General features: G+C 38.5%; 2 protein-coding genes across 2 annotated transcripts; one reads left to right on the top strand and one right to left on the bottom strand.

Annotated features, from left to right (window-relative positions):
• Positions 1-3,073: 3,073 nt before the first annotated feature.
• On the top strand, positions 3,074-10,929 carry LOC101315148 (calmodulin-binding transcription activator 3-like). The gene is made up of 12 exons (XM_004299978.1): positions 3,074-3,113; positions 3,558-3,677; positions 4,412-4,527; positions 5,401-5,489; positions 5,803-5,845; positions 5,993-6,272; positions 7,126-7,433; positions 7,552-7,902; positions 8,017-8,705; positions 9,209-9,785; positions 9,977-10,282; positions 10,486-10,929. Exons 1-12 carry the CDS (start codon positions 3,074-3,076, stop codon positions 10,528-10,530), a joined length of 2,964 nt encoding a protein of 987 aa, XP_004300026.1. The 3' UTR covers positions 10,531-10,929.
• A 1,754-nt stretch (positions 10,930-12,683) lies between these two features.
• On the bottom strand, positions 12,684-16,048 carry LOC101311198 (glycerol-3-phosphate acyltransferase 3-like). The gene is made up of 9 exons (XM_004301524.1): positions 15,926-16,048; positions 14,953-15,048; positions 14,772-14,868; positions 14,120-14,207; positions 13,933-14,029; positions 13,710-13,795; positions 13,288-13,407; positions 13,103-13,201; positions 12,684-12,996 (listed from the first exon to the last, which is right to left on the bottom strand). Exons 1-9 carry the CDS (start codon positions 16,046-16,048, stop codon positions 12,948-12,950), a joined length of 855 nt encoding a protein of 284 aa, XP_004301572.1. The 3' UTR covers positions 12,684-12,947.
• Between the last annotated feature and the right edge of the window lie 3,739 nt (positions 16,049-19,787).

Below are 19,787 nucleotides of genomic sequence, written 5' to 3'. Positions count from 1 at the left end.
CAACCAAACCAACACCAATAAACTTAAGTCCTAGCATGCCAACATTTATTAAAAACTAGCCACACTACCACTCAACAAGCTCACAGCAGTAAGGACTACCTAACCACAGAAAACTAGGGCTGCAACTCAGCCGGACGCGCTGCCACGCGCCGCCACAGGCGGCGGCGAGTGGGCCCCACGCGCCACCCAAAACTTCCGAATTTGAGAAAACTCCCAACAGTAAAGTTGAATCTTGAAGCAAGGGGAACAACTTTCATACCTGAGACTTCGACCAATTTTGGCCGGAATCGGCCGGAAACCGTCCCGAACCGTGACCAGAAAATCAATTCCAAAACCTGCAAAATCGGCCTCAAAACCTCAAAAAATTGCTTCAATCTATGCCTAGACACTACTAGGAGGAAGAGGGGATCAAGACTCACCTAAAGACGCCCTTCGTCGCCGCCGTATACGGCGGTTCCGACCTGTGGCACAGCAGCCTTCTTTCCGGCAACACAGCTCCAGTTTCAGCGTGCCACACCGAGCAGCAGCTGCCCAGCCTTGAAGAGAGCACTTGTGGGAGTCGAACGGGACCGGTGGCGTCCGGTTTGGTGGCCGGATAAGGGAGAACTCGGCCGGAGAAAGTGAGAGTTCGGGGGGAGCTCGGGAGAGGAAGAGAGAGAAGAGAGAAAAGAGAGAAAAGAGAGGGAAGAGAGAAAACAGAGGCTGACTTTGTTTTTAGGGTTCCCAAAAACATCCCACACACATTTTTCTACTTATAATCTTTTCAAACCCGGAAACAAACTTCCTCTGAACATAACTTCTTCATACGACATCCGTTTCAGGCGTGTCGCATGTCTACGAACTCGTATCGACAAACTCTACAACTTTCCTGAAGGAAGTTTTCGAAGATAACTTACGAAACATAAAGTCAACTTTTAGCCTCTCAAAAGTCAAAGCACTTTAAATAAACTCCCGAAACTTCAACTTCACATAACCCCAAGAATTTCCATAAATAATCCTTCATTAAATAAGAGAATAATACAAGGAAAATTGATATGAAAATCTAGGATATTACATGAGAATCTTATGATATGAAGACTTTTGAGTTTTTCTTTGTTGGTAGATCATCTTTGTTGGTCAAATCATTTCGAAAGAATTCGAAGATACAGTCCAAATCTGGAATCGGAAACCCAGATATTTCAGCGACGAAGTTCATTGCAGGGAGATCTGAGTCGATTCTAACAAACGCTATTCATCGTCGGAAACCCAATACAATTTGCTTCAGGTTCCTTCTCACCTCACCGACGATTCCATAAAAGCCCTTTGCTTTTAACCAGATGGCGTCGATGACAATGGGAACGAGCGTCGTCTGAGAAATCCTATCAATGTCCCTCAAGTTTCATCTCTGCCGATGAAAAGCCGTCACGTGGTCCGACACACTCATGGCGTACTGTACTACGGCGTAGTCCAACGCTTCCCTTTTTGTAAATGATTTATGTAATGGCTTTGTCTTGGAATGTTGAGTATCTATTGACTTTGTGAAAGGATCTTATTCTGAACTCTCCAAGACATTTTTGTAATGTGCTAATGACAGTTAGTATGATATTGTTCAAGGTTCCGCCAACGTCATGTCTAAAAGAAGATCTTAAAATCAGTCTTTTCTAAAGATAATTTGGATTGACAACCACTGAACAACAACTTTCTTCTGTCAATACTCACCAATGCACATTCAGCTAATGTGATGGTGATTGTAAGGGTTGCAAGTTTACTGGACTTGACTGCAAGACATTAGAAGGTAGAACCCTATCTTATAGGTCAAATTTGGGATGACATGTCTGTTCTTCCTTTGTCTCATGTGACCTCAAAACTTCGCAAAATAAAAATAAAAACCAAAAACCAAAGGAGCACACAAGCTAGCCATAGAGGTCCACAAAGTTTTTTCTTCTTAAAGGAAATAAGACCACGTCGGATTTGTGCAAATCCATTTGACTTTTGCTATCTTGTACTATTATAGTTTCTATTTCCACTCATATTTGTGTTTATATATATATATTTTAAATATGTTAAAATCTTATTCTACTTGTTCTCTTTTTTGGTGAGAGTAAATCTTATTCTACTTGGGTTTTGTCGTAGACAATAAATGATGTTTGAAGATGAATGTGGAGGAGAATGTGTGGACAATATTTTGGATACAAACATTATGGAGGTTACAAAAAATGTTAAGAAAGATGTTAGGCAAACGTAACTATACTTGCTATAGTAACTGAAACAACACGTTTAGTATGTGAGATGAGTACAATGTCCCTTATGGTGCAAGTTACTAAACATCAAGAGAATGTAACAAACGTTATGGAAAGTCATATTAAAATCAATTTACATTCTCCAAAGTCATTAAAGTGCGTATGAAGAGCCTTGTCTGTGATTTCGAATAATAGAATAACAATTTATTTTTACGTTATAATAAATGACTAGAATTTTTTACATTATAAACTTATAATAGATTACAAGAAATGAAACAAGAAAAATGTATTCAGATTAACTCAACATATTCTAACGCCGCGTACAACAAGACTATCTCAAACCACAAACGCGCAATAGTCCGAAACAACCTCATAATTTTCATTTTTCCATCAGAAAATGTCATCATTGTTTTGAAAACCAAAACTTGGTTCATGATCACTTCTTTCATTTATTTCAAGGCATTTCTGGTAAATCTTTATCTAATTTTATTTCTAAAATTGCCAAGTAGTGTAAACACAAAGGCATTTCACATTGACTCCCTCGTTTATTCCTTTTTCCCTTTCTTTTCACACCCATCGCTTTCTACCCTTCATTCTTCTTCTTCTTCTTCTTCTTCTTCTTCTTCTTCTTCACCAGTCTCTCTCTCTCTCTCTCTCTCTCTCTGGAGAAGACCACCTGAAACCATTATTCAGTTTGTTGCTTTATTTCGTCATGTAATTGATAGCTTAATCGAAAAGAAAATGAATCTTGATCGAGAATCATGATGTTCCCGGAGGCTTTTTCTGCTCGGCGGCAATCAAAGTCTCTATCTGATGCAATCTTGGGTTTCTGAGAGCTTGTCTATTGGTCGCCCATGGCTGAGATGAGAAAATACCTCCCCAATCAGCAACTAGGTCTGCTTCTCCTCCTCGCATTTGTTTTTCTCTTTTGAGTTGTTGATTGTTTGATTAGGAATTGCACTGTTAGATGGACATGCGTGTCTTATTTAGGAAATTGTTTTATCAGCGTGATTTTTAATTAGCAGATCATGCTTGTAATGCGGCACTTGCTTATTTGGTTGAGGGTTCGAATTAATGTAAGAATTAGTTAGCATGCATTGACTGGTTTAAGCCAACTATTATGTTGCATTTGTATTATTGTATATACGCATTGTTACTTCATTGACTTGTATTTGCATAAAAGTGATTGGTCTTATGTTCATCAAATGCCGTTACTCACCAAATTGGGATGAATGTGTCAGTGTAGTTTCTTGTCTCGTGTTGGTGTTCCCTGTATTGATTTTTGTTAATTTAGTTTGGAGATATTTAACCATTTGACTACTTTTTGGACTTTAACAGAACTTTCCCAGATATTGCGAGAATCACAGCAGCGTTGGCTTCGACCGACTGAAATTTGTGAAATACTGCGCAACTACCAAAGGTTTCAGCTAACCCCAGATCCGCCCGTCAGGCCTCCAGGTTTGTTTTTATTGGAAGGCTACATTTTGATGTTGAGTGCTTGATCACTTTCTGTTCTATATAAATTTAGTAATCATCATCTTCAGTTAGTTAGTTAGTTAGTTCTGATTTCATAGTTGTTTCTGTTTTTGAATTCTTTAGGAAACCCATTTATTAGGTTTTGGACCTTTTGGTATGTGAACTTCAATTACTTGTAGAATATGAGAAGGGCGAGAAATGCCATAAGAACTAACTTTGTTATCCTTGCAATTAGAGAAGGAGCAGTACTACATTTATGATTCTTTTATGGTGTTGGAACCTTGTAGCTCATGAAAACGATTAGAAACCTACAGAAGTTTTATGTTGTAGATGGAATAGAGAAAAAGTCACTTAACCATACAATAAGTTCGTATCCCATTTCAATTTTCAGGATCCCACAGTTAAACATAGAAGAAAAATAAAGAAAGATGTCTAAGCAATTAGTCTTTACTTTTGAAGAAATATTCAGAATCAGAAACTTTTGTTGTTAGGATTAATAACCAAAATTAACCGAGGTAGAGAAGAAAAGGAAAGCTGCATTGCATTTTAATCTTCAGCATGCCCTCTGTTAATCAAGGGAAATGAAAGAGCATAACTGCTGATCATCTGCCAAAGTACTACTTTTATCAGCATTGGAATAAAAGAGAGCGCATATACTTGTGCACTGCTATTTTTCCTGCAAACAATCTGAAACTATATTTCATTTATTTTTCCAGCTGGTTCTTTGTTCCTCTTTGATCGTAAAGCACTTCGGTATTTTCGTAAAGATGGTCACCGCTGGAGGAAGAAAAAGGACGGAAAAACTGTCAAAGAAGCACATGAAAAGTTGAAGGTGTGCTGTTCAATCTATTATTAGTAAGTTCACTTTTTTTTGGTCCTCAGAGATAGAGTTGTGTTGTTGCCTGGTTATTGTCTTTTCGTCTTGGTCTTCAGTCCTTTAGCTGGTTAGAGTTCCAGGCAACATAGGAGTTATGGAGCACTGAGTTCCCAAGAGGTTTCTTAGTTAATATTTGTGGGTCCAAGGATGCTTAAGTGCTTTAATGGACTCTTTGGTGTTGCACATTTCATTTCATTATCTGGATTGTCTATCTCGCACATTTAAATTAGAAAAGGCATTTAATGTGTTATACTTCCTACCAATTGGTCTAAAAGAGTTTAGGCCATTATGGACCTTCAGTCTGGGGTTACTTGAGCATCCTGAGTTATCATCACCCCATCTCTTAGGTTTGATCAGTAGTGAGTCTTTCTTTTCACTAATTATGAACTAGAACTGAAACTTATTGTGGAGTAAGGTGCATGAATTTTCATGGGTGCTTTTCTCAGATCCAGTGCTCTGATTTGCAGATTGTCAAGTTATATGCGCTCTGGCAAATAATGGTCATTTAGGCTCTTTTATGCCCGTGTTTTAACATTCTTTTATTTTTATTTTTCTTTTTCCGCTGTATTCTGAGCTGGCTTGCATGTAATGTATGATAGACTATCTGGTTTCTTCTCTCTTCACTAGTTTAGATATCAATAAATATGTCTTTCCGGTGCTCAAAATTTATACCTCATCGGTCTTTGCCAACTTGGTTACTATCTGACATTTCTGGTTTGATGCACCAGAAATTTCTTTTGTTGTGAGTGAATTCAATTAAATTTTGTTGCACATATCGTCATTGTTAAGGCGTGATAAATATGTCTGTTGGAATTTGGTATGCTGTAGGCTGGTAGTGTGGACGTTCTTCACTGTTACTATGCCCATGGGGAGGACAATGAGAATTTTCAGCGGAGGAGTTATTGGATGCTTGATACGTGAGTTTCCTGTTTCTGTTCTTGTAGTTGAGGGTGCAATGTTTCAATAGCTTGTAAAATAAAGTATGGTCTGTGGGTATAAATAGCTTAATAGCCTATTAGATTTGGTTGTGTAAAATTCATTAGAACTTATGGTATACAGTAGTGTTGGTTATGTACAATGACAGAGAGATTGTTTCTTCCTTAGGAAGTTATGTTTATAGATGCTTTAGTAGCTATTAGCTATTGACCGATTAAGTAGATTCTCTTTTCCTTTGTTCGGATTTTGGTATCACTTTTCTGATCATTTTTCTTTTCCTTGCTTGCGTTTCAGTCATTTACAACACATTGTTCTTGTGCATTACAGAATGGTCGAGGTAATGTGTCTGTATGTCGCAGATGGGAAACAAAATGTTCCCACAACTGTAATTTATTAAGACTCGCTATCCTCTTCTTCAGTGGAATGACTGAACTCTACTTTATATAACATGCTTATGTTCGATGGTTTAATGTGATGTTTGCAGGGAAATAAGTCTGGTGTCTCCCGTTTGCTGGTTGATCCAGGATCACAGGTTGGAAGCCCTCAAAGTGCATCAGCACCTTGCTCTGCACAAGCAAACTCCCCTGCGCCTACAGTTCAAACATCTTTTGCTTCAAATCCAATCAAGGTTGAGTGGAATGGACAAAAATTATCTACAGAATTTGAAGATGTGGATTCTCCGGGTGATGCTGGAGCTTCCTCTGGTACCCAACCTATGCCTGGTTCTTTTCTGAATGCTTGTCTGCAGTCACCAGAAGTTGGAAGTAAGATTATGCTGTATATGCTATTCCAAATTGATGTCTAATACTTTGAAACAGTGTATCATATTTTTTTGATTCTTGTGCAACGTTGTTGTTTTGCTATTATTAATTATCACTGGATTTGTACAATGATTCCATATTTTTTTTCCTTTTGAAAAAATGATAACACAGTTGCAAATTTCTTAAGGAAAAAGTTATTTAGGGAGGCAAGAGTGGACTGGACAACTCCATTAGATAGCAGTGACTTGCAGAAGATTTAGCTTTCGGCAAAGGGAAAAGGCCAATTCTTTGGGGGATAGAAATAAAAGATTATTTGAAACCTATGGCCAGGTGGAAAGGGAAGACCTGTGGGATAGAGTCAAGTTGTGGCATCATAATGGGCTTCTACTTTTAAGGATTTTAAGGATTATAATGTCTCTTCCATTTTTCTTAACTGGCAAGCAGCTGTAGTATAAGCCCCTAAGTTTTGATTTTGCACTAATAGATGAACTGCTAAGCCTTTAGCCCTTGCTGCCCTTTTTTGTTATTTAAAGCGTACTCCTTTGCCGCCTCCTTGTACTTTGCTTTTGTTTCCATAAAAAGCTGTTTCTTTTCAAAATAAAAAAAAATTAAAAAACAGAAAAAAATAATTATAACACAGCTGCTGTTCGGGTTGTCCAAGTATGGCTTACTCTGTCTATGGTCTCTTAACAGGGGCCTGCACCTTCTATTTTGCTTCTCTCTGTTTTGTTTTGTTTTTTTTTTTGTTGTTTTTTTTTTTTGCAGTTTTTCTTTCCTTTTATAGTGCGTCTGTTTCCATATTGATCTTCCTATTTCCATTTCAAAGGTATGTGATCTGTCTCTCTGGTGCTTTCAGGACTTTCTGAGTCATTCAGGAATCCTTCTGGAATATGGTATGCCGGACCTAAAGGTTATGAGAGTGCTGGTTCATCTGACTGGGCGATGCACAGATCAACAAGAACTGAGTGCAACCTGCATGAACAAAATCTTTTTGTTGAAGACATAAAGAAAAATCTCTTTGAAGAACTTAATGGATCAACTCATAAGCTAACAGATGCTAGAATGGATGGTAATACTGGAGTCAAAGATGAAATTATTGAAGATAGGTTGACCACTAACATAAATGTGCAGCCTGTCACAACCCCTTCACTGAAAGAAGCTCGGGTCAGTGTTCCACAGTCAATTTTATATGCTTCTACTTTTGGACCGTCTCTCTTGTATAATTTCATTTTTGCATGTGCCAATGGATTTTGACTTCAATCTAATTCATTCCCAGTTTCAGGGTCATTCTGATCCTCACACGGTACCTTTTTCTACTGCCCAAGTTAAGAAAAGTTCTGGAGATGCTGGTGTGCGTAGTAGAGGTGAGCCAGTAGAGCTGAAGAAACTTGACAGCTTTGGTCGATGGATGGATAGAGAAATTGGTGTGGATTGTGATGATTCATTGATGGCTTCAGACTCTGGCAATTACTGGAGTACACTTGAGGCTGAGAATGGTGATAGGGAAGTTTCCAGTTTATCAGGCCATATGCAGCTAGATGTTGATTCACTTGGCCCTTCTCTTTCCCAGGAACAACTGTTCAGTATCTGTGATTTTTCACCAGATTGGTCTTATTCAGGAACTGAATCAAAGGTCTATATTTTATAGTAGAGTTTGTATATTGTTATTGAACACACAAACCCTATATACCATTTATGCGTGACTACATCTTAATCATCAATTTCTTCATTTCTTGCTAATTTTCAGGTTTTAATAGCTGGAAGATTTTTAGGAAGCAAGAGAAATTCTACGGACACTAAGTGGGGATGCATGTTTGGTGAAATAGAGGTTTCTGCTGAAGTTCTGACCGATAATGTTATTCGATGTCGAACTCCTTTACATGCTCCTGGGTGTGTTCCATTTTATGTGACCTGCAGAAATAGGTTGGCCTGCAGTGAGGTGAGGGAGTTTGAATATAGAGAACAACCCGTGGGGATAGCTGTAAACAGCTCTAGAGAATATGAGTTGAGCTTTCAATTACGTCTTGCAAAATTGTTGAACTTGGGATCAGAAAGGAAGTGGTTGGAATGTTCTGCTTTGGATTGTGATAAATGTAAGCTCAGAAGTTCCCTGTGTTCAATAAGAAGCAGCTGCGGGAGTGATTGGGTAATAGCTGATGGAGCTTCTATGGCATGCAAAAGCGATCAGCTGACCCACAGAGATGTATTGATTCAGAATTTGCTGAAGGATAGACTTTTTGAATGGCTGGTCTGTAAAGTTCATGAAGAAGGTAAAGGACCACATGTTCTAGATAATGATGGCCAAGGCGTTCTACATTTGACAGCTGCTCTTGGTTATGAGTGGGCGATGGGCCTCATAGTTTCTGCTGGTGTCAGTCCTAACTTCAGAGACGCACATGGAAGAACCGGACTTCACTGGGCATCATATTATGGAAGGTAAAGTTGTGATTATATGTTTTTCTCTTTCTAAGCTATACGTTTTTCTCTTTCTAAACTATTGTACTCACTCTGTAATATTAACTTGCTAATGTTAATCATCTTCTTTTATTTTTGTAAGGAGGAATTAATATTCCTTCCATTCTTCATTTGTGGTCTTATTCTTTTATTTTCTATATTGCATAAACTTCTTTTGGCAAGAATGATTTGTCTTATTATCAAGCTTTCTCTTCAGCATTATGATTATGAATTGGTATCCTGTGTTGTGAAGATTTTACTTATACTGGTATATTTTAAGGTTACTGTTCCTTTATTTTAAAATTTTACTTACAGTAGTATATTTTGGTTGAAATGCTTCTGCGCCTGTAATTTGACAGCACTGCTATCCTTTCCCTATGAACCAGGCCTTTTAATATATTGTGCCTGCTGATTTCTATGGCTTCTTTTTGCAAGGTGAATAATCTGTATATTAACTACTCCATTGTTTTCCTATCCTTTTCCAGAGAGGAAACAGTCATCACATTACTTGGATTGGGTGCTGCTCCAGGTGCTGTTGAGGACCCAACGCCAGAATTTCCTGGAGGACAAACAGCCGCTGATCTAGCCTCAAGTAGAGGCCACAAAGGGATTGCTGGATATTTGGCAGAAGCTGATCTAACCAGTCACCTGTCATTGTTGACCGTCAATGATAAAACATTGGACAACGTTTCTGCAACTATTGCAGCTGAAAAGGCTATTGAGACTTCAGAAGCTGTTACATCTGATGTGACGGTAGATGATGAGAACTCTCTCGAAGGCTCTCTAGCAGCAGTTAGGAAATCAGCCCATGCGGCTGCTTTGATTCAAGCAACATTCCGTGCTCGTTCATTCCGCCAGAGACAGTTAAGTCAGAGCAGCAGTGATATTTCTGAAGCTTCTATTGACCTAGTTGCACTTGGTTCCTTGAAAAGAGTTCAAAAGTTTAGTCACTATGAAGATTATCTGCATTCTGCAGCAGCTCTGAAGATACAAAGAAAGTATCGTGGTTGGAAGGGGAGAAAGGAATTTTTGAAGATACGTAACCGTATTGTTAAAATTCAGGTACCTTCATTTATTACTTTAATATACATATGTCAGTTTTTAGGCCAGTGTGACTGATAATGTTACTTTCTTTAGGATGCATTATTGTTATCGCGTTGTTTTCTTGAACTGTTAGTGTTTTTGGCTTTTGCTACTTATATATACACTATCCCAACTATAGATAAGTGGTTAATTCTGGTCTTCATTTTTAGGCTCATGTCAGGGGACATCAGGTTCGTAAGACTTACAAAAAGCTTGTTTGGTCTGTTGGTATAATGGAGAAAGTAATATTGCGTTGGAGGCGAAAACGGCCTGGTTTGCGAGGATTTCGGGTGGAAAAAGCTGTTGATACATCTTCAGAGAATAAAAGAAGTGATGACTATGATTTTTTGAGTGTTGGGAGGAAGCAGAAATTTGCTGGAGTGGAGAAAGCTCTTGCAAGGGTACAGTCCATGTCTCGTCACCCTGAAGCTCGTGAACAGTATATGAGGTTACAGTTGAAGTTTGAGAAGCTGAAGGTAACTTTACATTCTGTTTCCAGTTTTTCACTTAACACCTATCAGGAGGTAAAAAAAATAAAAAAATTGAATTAATCTTTTTGAACACATTTATGTCTTCCACATTGGGTGAATCTCCTGTGAGAAAGTGGATTTTGATAATTCATGTTGTATATTTCTCTTCTCTTTATTTGGTGTCACTGATTTCTTTGTATTATCAACAGATGGTTGATGTGAGTGGTGCCTCGAACAAAGTTGAAGGTCAGTAAATATGATAAAAGAGGAAGACCTTGTTGCATTCACCGAAGGGTCACTGATCAACTCCATCTTGTCACAAGCGGTTCAATGGACTTGAGCTTTTTGGTATTTATCAGCCTTTACACATAAATTTTTGCCTGTAAATAATGTCTCATGCTTTAATTGGGAGGTTGTGTCAGCTGCAGAAAGGAAAAGAAAAGGGAAGGGCAACATTAACATTCATAGAGTTTCATCTTTTCTTAGAATATCCCGTAGTCGAAATTTGTTTTGTCTGACCTAGATCTAGGATTACGGAAATGGGGCAGATCGCAATGAAACTTGAGAACAGTTGACACATTAAGCCTGGCATTGAATAGACATGGAATTCTTCTTATCAATATCAAATCAATGATGGGTTCTATATTGTATGCAGTTATTCTTGCCGCTATTATTTGCACTCCTGCCTTTTCTTTCTTGTTTATCGTTTGTTCTATTTTTTCCTCTCGTTTGAGTTAAAATACTTTTTGTTGATAGAAGTACTGAACTTTCATTAAGATGAAATGGGGTTACATTCTTGCTTAAATAGATCGTGGATACCTAGAGGTAAGATTTCCCCAAGTTTCATAATGTGGTGCTTCATAAGCATAACTAGCTAGTCTATGCGCAATAGTATTGCATTGAACAAAGGTTGGTTCGAACATGTTACTGGGTTCTTACTTCTGAGAGATCATCAGCATCATTGTTGATGGCCAGGACACTGCCAAGAGGCAATCAGTTTCTACTTTTTACTTTCCACCTGTGGTAAATGCATTAAACTTTAGGCCTCTCGGATTTGCACACAATTCAACCTGCTTCGTAGAGTTGGCATGAAACACAGGCTGTTGAGAACTTGAGATGCTGCAAGAAAGGCACCAGTAGAGTTTTGAATCACACCTCCAACTCCACCGTGTGAAGCATGTACCCCAAACGCTCCACGAATCAACATCTGCCTCACCTACCGAACACGCACAGTAGGCTAACCTCTAGCAAGCTGAAAATCAGTGAGCATTATATGATTTATATCGACTGACGTCTGTACCTAATCCTTCCATAAGTTCCGATTGCGGTTTCTCCTACGATTCCGAGATGATCATAAGTACTTTTTCGATCACCTCAGCTTTAAGACTGAAAGCTTGTTCTAAGTTTCTAACATCCATTCCATAAAGTTTGGATGTGGTAGTATGGTAGGTAACAACGAAAATGGAGTACCTGACATAATGGTGTGGGCAGTTTAGACATTGACAAAAGAGATGTGCACAGCTTTCAACTCTGCGGTTACAGAAAGACACAGTTAACTTCATAAACTTTCTTGAGGAGTTGCTCTCGAGTACGCAGGACGCAGGATGTCATTACATGCTCTTCATACACAAATGTGTACTTAGCCAGGGACTTTAGCTTTCCGGAGACACTACCAAAGTTCCAGTTACGGGTTTTAGTCGAATTACCTAGCAAGGATTTTATATAGAAAATGTCTTTGAATAATCGCTTATTCCAATAGATGAGGAGCAATCATCTTCAGAAAAATCGTACGAATCTTTATTATATGAGTAAATACATTTTAATTCTACACTGTTGGAAGGGCTTTTGAGTTTGTTACGCACAAACAATATCATTAGACCAAACGGTTCAAAGTTGTGGCATTTTATCCCCTATCCAGATTCGAGTTGTCATGCACCTGTACACTGGTTACTTGAGTATGGAGTGTAGTACATAGGGATGGCAATAATCCCCAGTGGGTAGGGTATCCACGGGTATTCGACCCTAACGGGGAAGATATACGGGTATGGGAATCCCCAGTATTCGGATTCTTAAATCGGGTACGTGGCGGGTATGGTATTTTGATATTCGTCCCCATCTCCACCCATTAAGGATGAAAATATTATTATATATAATTATATAATTTATTATTATATATATTTATATATAATTTATAAATAAATATTTATGTAAAAAAATTTGTGATTCTCTTAATAAACATTTAATGGACATTCCTTTTTATTATATATTTTTATTCTCTTAATGAAATTCACCGGTATTTTTCTGTTTTAACCAAGACTTGTATTTATTTTTATTGGATTGAAGCATGAAACTTATTTATTTTGGTATTTGATTTTAATTTTATACTTTTATATAATTGTATTTCGTATTTAAAAAAAAATTAATTTAATACATAATTGTTAACGGGTACGGGTACGGATATGGAAACGTAATCCCCAAAGGGTACGGGTACAGAAAATCCCCATTATCTAATTAGGGGTACGGGGACGGGAACGGGAACGGGGATGAGAAATGTAAAAAGGTATGGGTACGGTATTTTGATCCCTGTACCCTACCCTACCCATTGCCATCCCTACTAGTACATGCTACAAGTTTGAAATGAATGGAGACTGAAAAAAGAAAGAAACAAATATCATTTCTCCTCTAGGCGTTGGAGCATAGACTCGGCGAAGCTTTGTTGTCTGCAGAGAGAAAATTACTAATAAGCTTTGTTGTAGATAAAATGCAAGTACAGATTGCAAGTGAAAGTAGTAGCTCTACGATTTTTGTTTTCAATTTTTAACTTACTTTCGCTCTCTGTGCTTTGGGCTAGGGCGGGAGTATTTCAGATATCCATCCCAGGGAACCGTCTTAAGTCCAGCTCGAACAGAAATTATGTCCCTGACCCTGCAATGATGAATTCAAAATAGTCGAGATAAAACAATTCAGACTGACCTGGGTTCTTGATTACAATCCCACAAAAGACTAGTTACCTCTCTGCAAATTCAATGGCAGTCTCCCCGGGCTTAATATTTTCAGGCTCCAAATACCCCACATCACAAACAACAGCCCAAGATGTCATAAGCTGTAGGAGATGCATTGTGAAGGACTGCCTGCAACAGAACGATATTACATAAACCCTTACAGTACCATGGACAGCATGACAACAGCCGAAGCATGTGGAATATTAAAAACAGAGCACCATCAATGGACAGGTCACAGGGATTCAACTATAAGGATCAATTTTACTTGCATTGAAACACTTTCATGCTTTCTAAACTACTAGTATCAGAGTAGATATGAGTTGAACTTTGTTGGTAATTTTAAGAAATAAAATCGAGGGACAAGCCCATCCAAGTGAGTAAGTAAGCCTGAGTTCAAGTTATATTACTATTATTAGTGTCAGAATGCTTACTTTCTGCTGTTCCAGAATGCATCAATGAAAATTTTATTATACTTGATTGCAACAGGGCAAACTGAGCAGCCAAGCTCAAATGCACCCTAAACATATACACAAACATAAAAAAGTTTAGATCAAACAAAAAAGACCTGAACTTCGTAATAGAAACAACTTCCTACAGGCAACCACGAATATCAACACACTAAAACCTAAGAAAAACAAAAACTCAGATACATACCTTCTTAAACATGACAGTGTAGTGATTGTTTACACATGTTCCCTCGGGAAATATAAGGAGAGGGTTATTGTCAGGCCCCACCACATGATCCCTTAATCTAAAAAAGAGATATAACTGTACAAGTTTATATACCAACAAGGACAACAATTTATACAGAATCCAGCATGCTCCTTTTATTTATACTTACTTCTTTGCAACAATTTCCCGATCCTTTGCTTCTGTACGATTGAACCAGATACATCCCACACTCTCCAAAATAATTTTTTGCAACAATCCTTCATATGGGCATACACAGAGAATATTGAGTGTTATTTTATCTTTCTCCAAAAAAAAAAAAAAATAAATTAAAATCTTTATCTTTCTCCAAAAAAAAATATATATATAAATCATAAGGACCCCATCCATTATGTGCAAAATGAAATTTAGATATTTCCAATTCCGGATTGTATTATATGTGGCAAACAAAAATAGAATAGATCAAAAAGGCCAAAACCTGGCTCTTCACTTGGCCAGTTTTACAGAAGGATGTACAAGAAAAATTATAGTAACACTACTAAGTTCATTTTCTAAACCATTAGTATAAAATAAAATCATATGAATCCAGTAAACTTCACTTCCATCAAACACCTGAGGAACTTACATGTAAGATGGATAATTGTAATAATCGCATATCTTAATTGAACAAATCTAACCTGATGTTTCAATGATACAGACAAGTTAAGTATAGAACATTGTGGATGAAAGTGACTCAAGTTTACGTGGAAGTTTTGGCAGAAACACTTTCAAAATTGGCATTACTATAAATAACCTAGGAAAAGAATATAAGCCATAACGCTTACCAACCCATCCAGGATGCTTTTGCATGATAACAGCAAATGCTGTCATTTGTTCTAGGATGATGAAATCAATCATAGAAGTATGATTGGCCACAAAAACCTGCTCGAACCAGGCAAGAAGATATAAGGACATAGAAAATGAATGTAATTATTCAGAAGAAAGGAATATTAAAGTTACAATTACCTGCTTTGGTCGGATACTAGGCCGTGGCCCATGGTACTTCACAACCCCAGTCCAGGATGCAACAAAGAAGCTACAAATTAACTCCACCAAACATCTCTAAAGGAAAAATAAACAACAGGGCAGAATAAGTACAGGATGTTCAATATAGAAAGCAAGACGAAATGAAGGAGAATCAAGAACATAAGTGTATTCTGCCCTACGCAATAATAGACTAGAACTACCACCCTTAGGATTACGCACATCTAAAACGTGCTAGACAAAGACTACAGCAAAAGGTCAATAACTTATGTTGAGAACCATGGAGAAAAATATATTAGCTATTTTTTGGAGTGCACAAAACTATATTGTAGCAGTCTAAAAAAGAAAACAATAAGCGATGTCCCTGTGCACCTCAACAACGCTCCCTTCACGAAGCACTGATCCATCTGTTACAGGGTAACATACTTGTTTGGAATTGTAGAGGTTTGGTGAACCAAGAAACCCAATGTGCTTTGATCGACCTTGTCCAAGCACGCAAACCTAGCCTAAACTAGCAGAACCCTTAATAGACTCCATCACCAGAAAATTGGGATTCAAGGATAACATCTGTTTCCCACAACAGAGGGAGTCACAAGGGGTTGATTTAATCTGGAATAAAGATACTAAACCATTAGTATAAAATAAAATCATCTGATCTGGGCGGCTCGAACTGAGAGATGGAAAAAGTGGGATCTCATCAGGTCCCTTGTATAGAACCTTGCAATCTCCCTTGGGTCATGGCCAGATATTTCAGTGAAATTATGTCCCAGTCTGATGAGTCTGGTGGTGTTCAAAGAGTGTATGCACCTATGAGGGAGTTTCCAAGCACCATGACAAGCTATGGCTTCATGATATAGGGTCTATTGGTAGCAGATTCACACGGAGTAATAAGTTCATGAAAGAAAGGCTGGATCGTGGTTTCTAGAACACACAATGGCGTAGCTGGTTTCCCTACAGTAGGGCAATCACGCTCAATCCAAGTGATTCTGATCATTGTCCTATTTCCATTGAGGTTAGGGCAGAGAAGTTTCAATCCTGGAAGAGTCAGAGACGTTTTCGCTTTGAAGTGATATGTCATGGTAATCCTGTGATACGGAAGCGTAATCACGATAGAAACAAGGTTTCGTCAGGCGTCAAAACCTTATGGGGATAGGCTAGAATCCACTAGCAAATACGTTGGAATCCACCAACGCGCAGCCTTGAATCCACAAGACTAGGGTTTCTCGAGTCCACAAGATGTTTCTGGAATCCACCAGGAATTTAAGAAAACTTAGAGTTTATTAATATCAATCCCCCCTCGTTACAATCTAGGAGGTGCTTTATATAGAGCACATAAAATAAACCTGATACAATCCGAAAACATAATCTAGTCTAGACTACAACTAGGAAACCTAATAAAAATAAGATATAAAATCCTAGATACTAAAGAATATTATTCCAGATATGTTTTGGAATCTCAACCAAGATTTTGCTTGAGAATCCCGATATAACCCAAAAAAGTAATTTACGATTAATTCTATCGTTAAGAAGCCTATTTGAATACCAATTATCGATATTCAAATGACTCTTCTTAATGCGATGACGTTTATTCCTTTTCGGAATTCTTTGTTGAAATATGCCAAAATCTCGTCCTGTATCATCCTGAGTGCATGGAAATCATCCAAATAGGCTACCACAGGTAGTAATGTAATATGCTGCGTTCATTGAGTTTCAAAATTAAAGAAACGGGGAAAAGTTTGTTAAAATGGCATCAAACGGATTTTGATAAGCAGAAGGTTGAGCGTGTGATCCAAGAAATTTTGAATGATCTTATGAAGCTCCCATATTCTCCAACACAGTATGAAGAGCAAAGAAGTTACATGTCAAATACACTCATCTCCTCTTTCAACAAGAAAAATACTGGTGGCAAAGATCAAGAGCTATCTGGTTTAAGAGGGAGATCGTAATTCAGCCTATTTTCACCAGTGTGCTAGACATGGCAAAAGTAGGAACACAATCCGGGGTCTAAATGATGAACATGGGCAGTGGCAGGCTGAACCAAGTGAGGTGCGTAGACTTCTGATGAAGTACTCCCAGGAGGTGTTTACTTCAGAGGGCTGTAACTCTGAGGCAACACCTAAAAAGTTACTGCTGAGATGAATGCAAGCCTGCTAAAACCCTACACGTACTGATGAGGAAATAAGGGCAGCACTTTTTCAGATGCATCCCTCCAAAAATACTGGTATGTTGTTAGTATAGGCAGTGATTTTTTTTATTTTCTTATTTTGCTGGAAGGTGAACTGTGGAAGGAGGCCAAATTCGCCTCTTAGGCATGTATCTTTGAGACCAAAGATAAAGTCCCAGAAAATTGCTGCGCACTTCCGCCCTATAGCCCTCTGCAATGTCATTTGCAGAATTACATCAAAGGTGTAGGAAACAGATTAAAGCAAAGCTTGTCTGAGATAATCTCATATTCAGAAACTGCATATGTACCGGGCCGTATCATTTCAGACAATACCTTAGTAGCTACAAAGGCTGCCCATCACTTCATCCATCAACTTAGAAGGCAAGAAACTGGATTCTTTTCCCTCAAATTGGATATAAGACCTATGACCGACTGGAATGGCCATTCATATATGCAATGCTCACCAAGTTGGGATTCCACCCTTCTTGGGTAAGCATTAAGAATGTACAAATTCAGTTGCTTATTCCCTGGAGAATCTACAGAGAAGATTGTCCCTACCCCCATGACATAAGGCAAGGTGATCCTCTATTACCTTACCTTTATATGAATATATCATATGTGCAGAAGGCTTGTCTGCATTGATCACCAAGGCTGCCCAAACAACTACATAGCAGGCCTCAAAATGAGCCCTCAAGCACCAACTCTTCATCACCCCTTTTCCGCAGATGACAGTCTCTTATTTTGTACAGCTATTGAGGAGTGTGTAAATTTTAAGCAGCCCCTGGATATCTATGAACAAGCTTTGGGGCTGAAGTGAACTACCAAAAAAGCAGTGTTGTGGTTAGCAGGAATGTGGAGATGACAAAGCAGAATAGATTGGCTTCACTACTGGCTGTTCAAAGAGAAGATGAGCATGACAGATATCTAGGTCTGCCGTTACGTGTAGGCAGATCCAAAACAGCTATCTTTGAGTACATTAAAGAAAAGTTGACCAAGAGGTTGATCAGTTGGAAGGCAAAGATTCTAAGTTGCGCAGGAAAACAAACCATGACATTCTACGCCATGAATTGCTGTTTGTTGCCAAAAGGCCAATGTGATGATATTCACCAACTTCGTGCTGCTTTCTTTAGGGGGGATACAGATGAGAAAAAAAAATGGAGAATCTGGAAGCGTATGCGTCTGACTAAACAAGATGGTGGTATGGGTTTCAAGAATCTGTATGCGTATAATCTAGCCATGCTTGCATGCTTGCAAAGCAGGGATGGAGGTTAGTCACAAATATCATTCACTCCTTGCTCAAATATATAAAACTAGATATTTTCTTCAAACTCCTGTGATCCAGAACTTGGAAACTCTCTTGAGGCAGGTATACAATGGAAAATAGGCAATGGCAGTCAAGTTAACATATGGCGAGATCGATGGTTACCATTTTCCCCTCAACCACAGCTTCAAAAAACAACAAATGCTGTTGTGAATATGGTGGCAGACTGAATTCCTGAAACTACTGGTCAATGGAATAAACCTTTGGGTCAATCTCTTTTTCCTTGCGCATCCCCATCAGTAGACGTCCATGTGAAGATAGACTCAGCTGGAGCTTAGAGACGGAGGGAATCTACTCTCTGAACTCAGCCTATTGGATAGCGAGGGAACAAGTTATGCAGAAATTTATGTGTGCTACTTCTAATGGAGATCCTTACAAGGAACTGTGGAAACAACTCTGGAAGACCAAAGTTCCTGGTACCCTAAATAAATAAATAAATAACAAGAATAAAACTTAAATTCCCACTGTGAGAGTGTAAGTGTACCCTTCTCGCTTATCAGAGTCGGTTCCCGCTTTGGTGAATGGCGGAGCGAAATTGGTGTGCTAACAACAACTTATTGCCTACTAGAGAGCGTCTGCTCACTAAGGGTTGTACCGGAGAAACAGTATGCTTACATCACCACATTGAAGACATGGCACATGTATTATGGAAGTGTCCCATTGCAAACCAATTATCTCAGCCACCTTTTCAGCTGCAACACACTTCTGCCTTGAATTAATTTCAAGGAATGGATGCTTGAAAGAGCAGTGCAACTTAAACCAGAGATGTTAGCAAAGCTACTGATGCTAAATTGGGCATTATGGAAGAACTAGAACAATATTTTGTGGAATGGTAAAGTGCAAACTGTGCAAGATCTGCTTCTTAGTTGTTTAACATGGCAGGATGAGTTTCAAAAGGCTAGAAGGGCATATACGACAAGACAGGAAACCGGCAGAAGCTATATTCATGCATCCTATTGCACGCTGTCTCATCAAATCAATGTGAGCTTCTTGCCATCGAAGAAGGTATGGATCTTCTCTACTCATTACAAGCTCATAATATTGTCATCAGAAGTGATTGTTTAAAAGTAGTAACTGAAGTATCCAGCCCTCAGTATGATTTACTGGCAAATGATGATATAAGGGAAAAATGGCAAAGGCTGCAGAATGTGACAATTCAGCATACCCGTAGGTCCTGTAATGCAGTGGCTCACCGCCATGCTGCTCTAGGCTTTGAGGCAGACTCAAGTTTTATGGTTTGGGCAAGCACTATCCGTGATGTGCTTCAATCTGATTGTAACCAACTCATTTGAGTTATCCATTGACAAAACTCTTTCATCGAATTAAAATAAA

Source organism: Fragaria vesca, linkage group LG5 (genome assembly GCF_000184155.1).
Source record: "Fragaria vesca subsp. vesca linkage group LG5, FraVesHawaii_1.0, whole genome shotgun sequence".
In the NCBI taxonomy this organism is placed as follows: Eukaryota; Viridiplantae; Streptophyta; class Magnoliopsida; order Rosales; family Rosaceae; genus Fragaria; species Fragaria vesca.
Note: the sequence above shows the minus strand (reverse complement) of the source record. Positions and strands in the feature narration are given on the sequence as shown.

Coding starts and splice junctions, on each gene's coding strand:
- LOC101315148 (XM_004299978.1), top strand. CDS start 3,074: ATGGCTGAGATGAGAAAATACCTCCCCAATCAGCAACTAG. Junction 8,706..9,208: donor TGGGCATCATATTATGGAAG/GTAAAGTTGTGA, acceptor ATCCTTTTCCAG/AGAGGAAACAGTCATCACAT. Junction 9,786..9,976: donor ACCGTATTGTTAAAATTCAG/GTACCTTCATTT, acceptor CTTCATTTTTAG/GCTCATGTCAGGGGACATCA.
- LOC101311198 (XM_004301524.1), bottom strand. CDS start 16,048: ATGACATATCACTTCAAAGCGAAAACGTCTCTGACTCTTCCAGGATTG. Junction 14,030..14,119: donor CGGGAAATTGTTGCAAAGAA/GTAAGTATAAAT, acceptor TCTCTTTTTTAG/ATTAAGGGATCATGTGGTGG. Junction 12,997..13,102: donor CCAAAGCACAGAGAGCGAAA/GTAAGTTAAAAA, acceptor TTCTCTCTGCAG/ACAACAAAGCTTCGCCGAGT.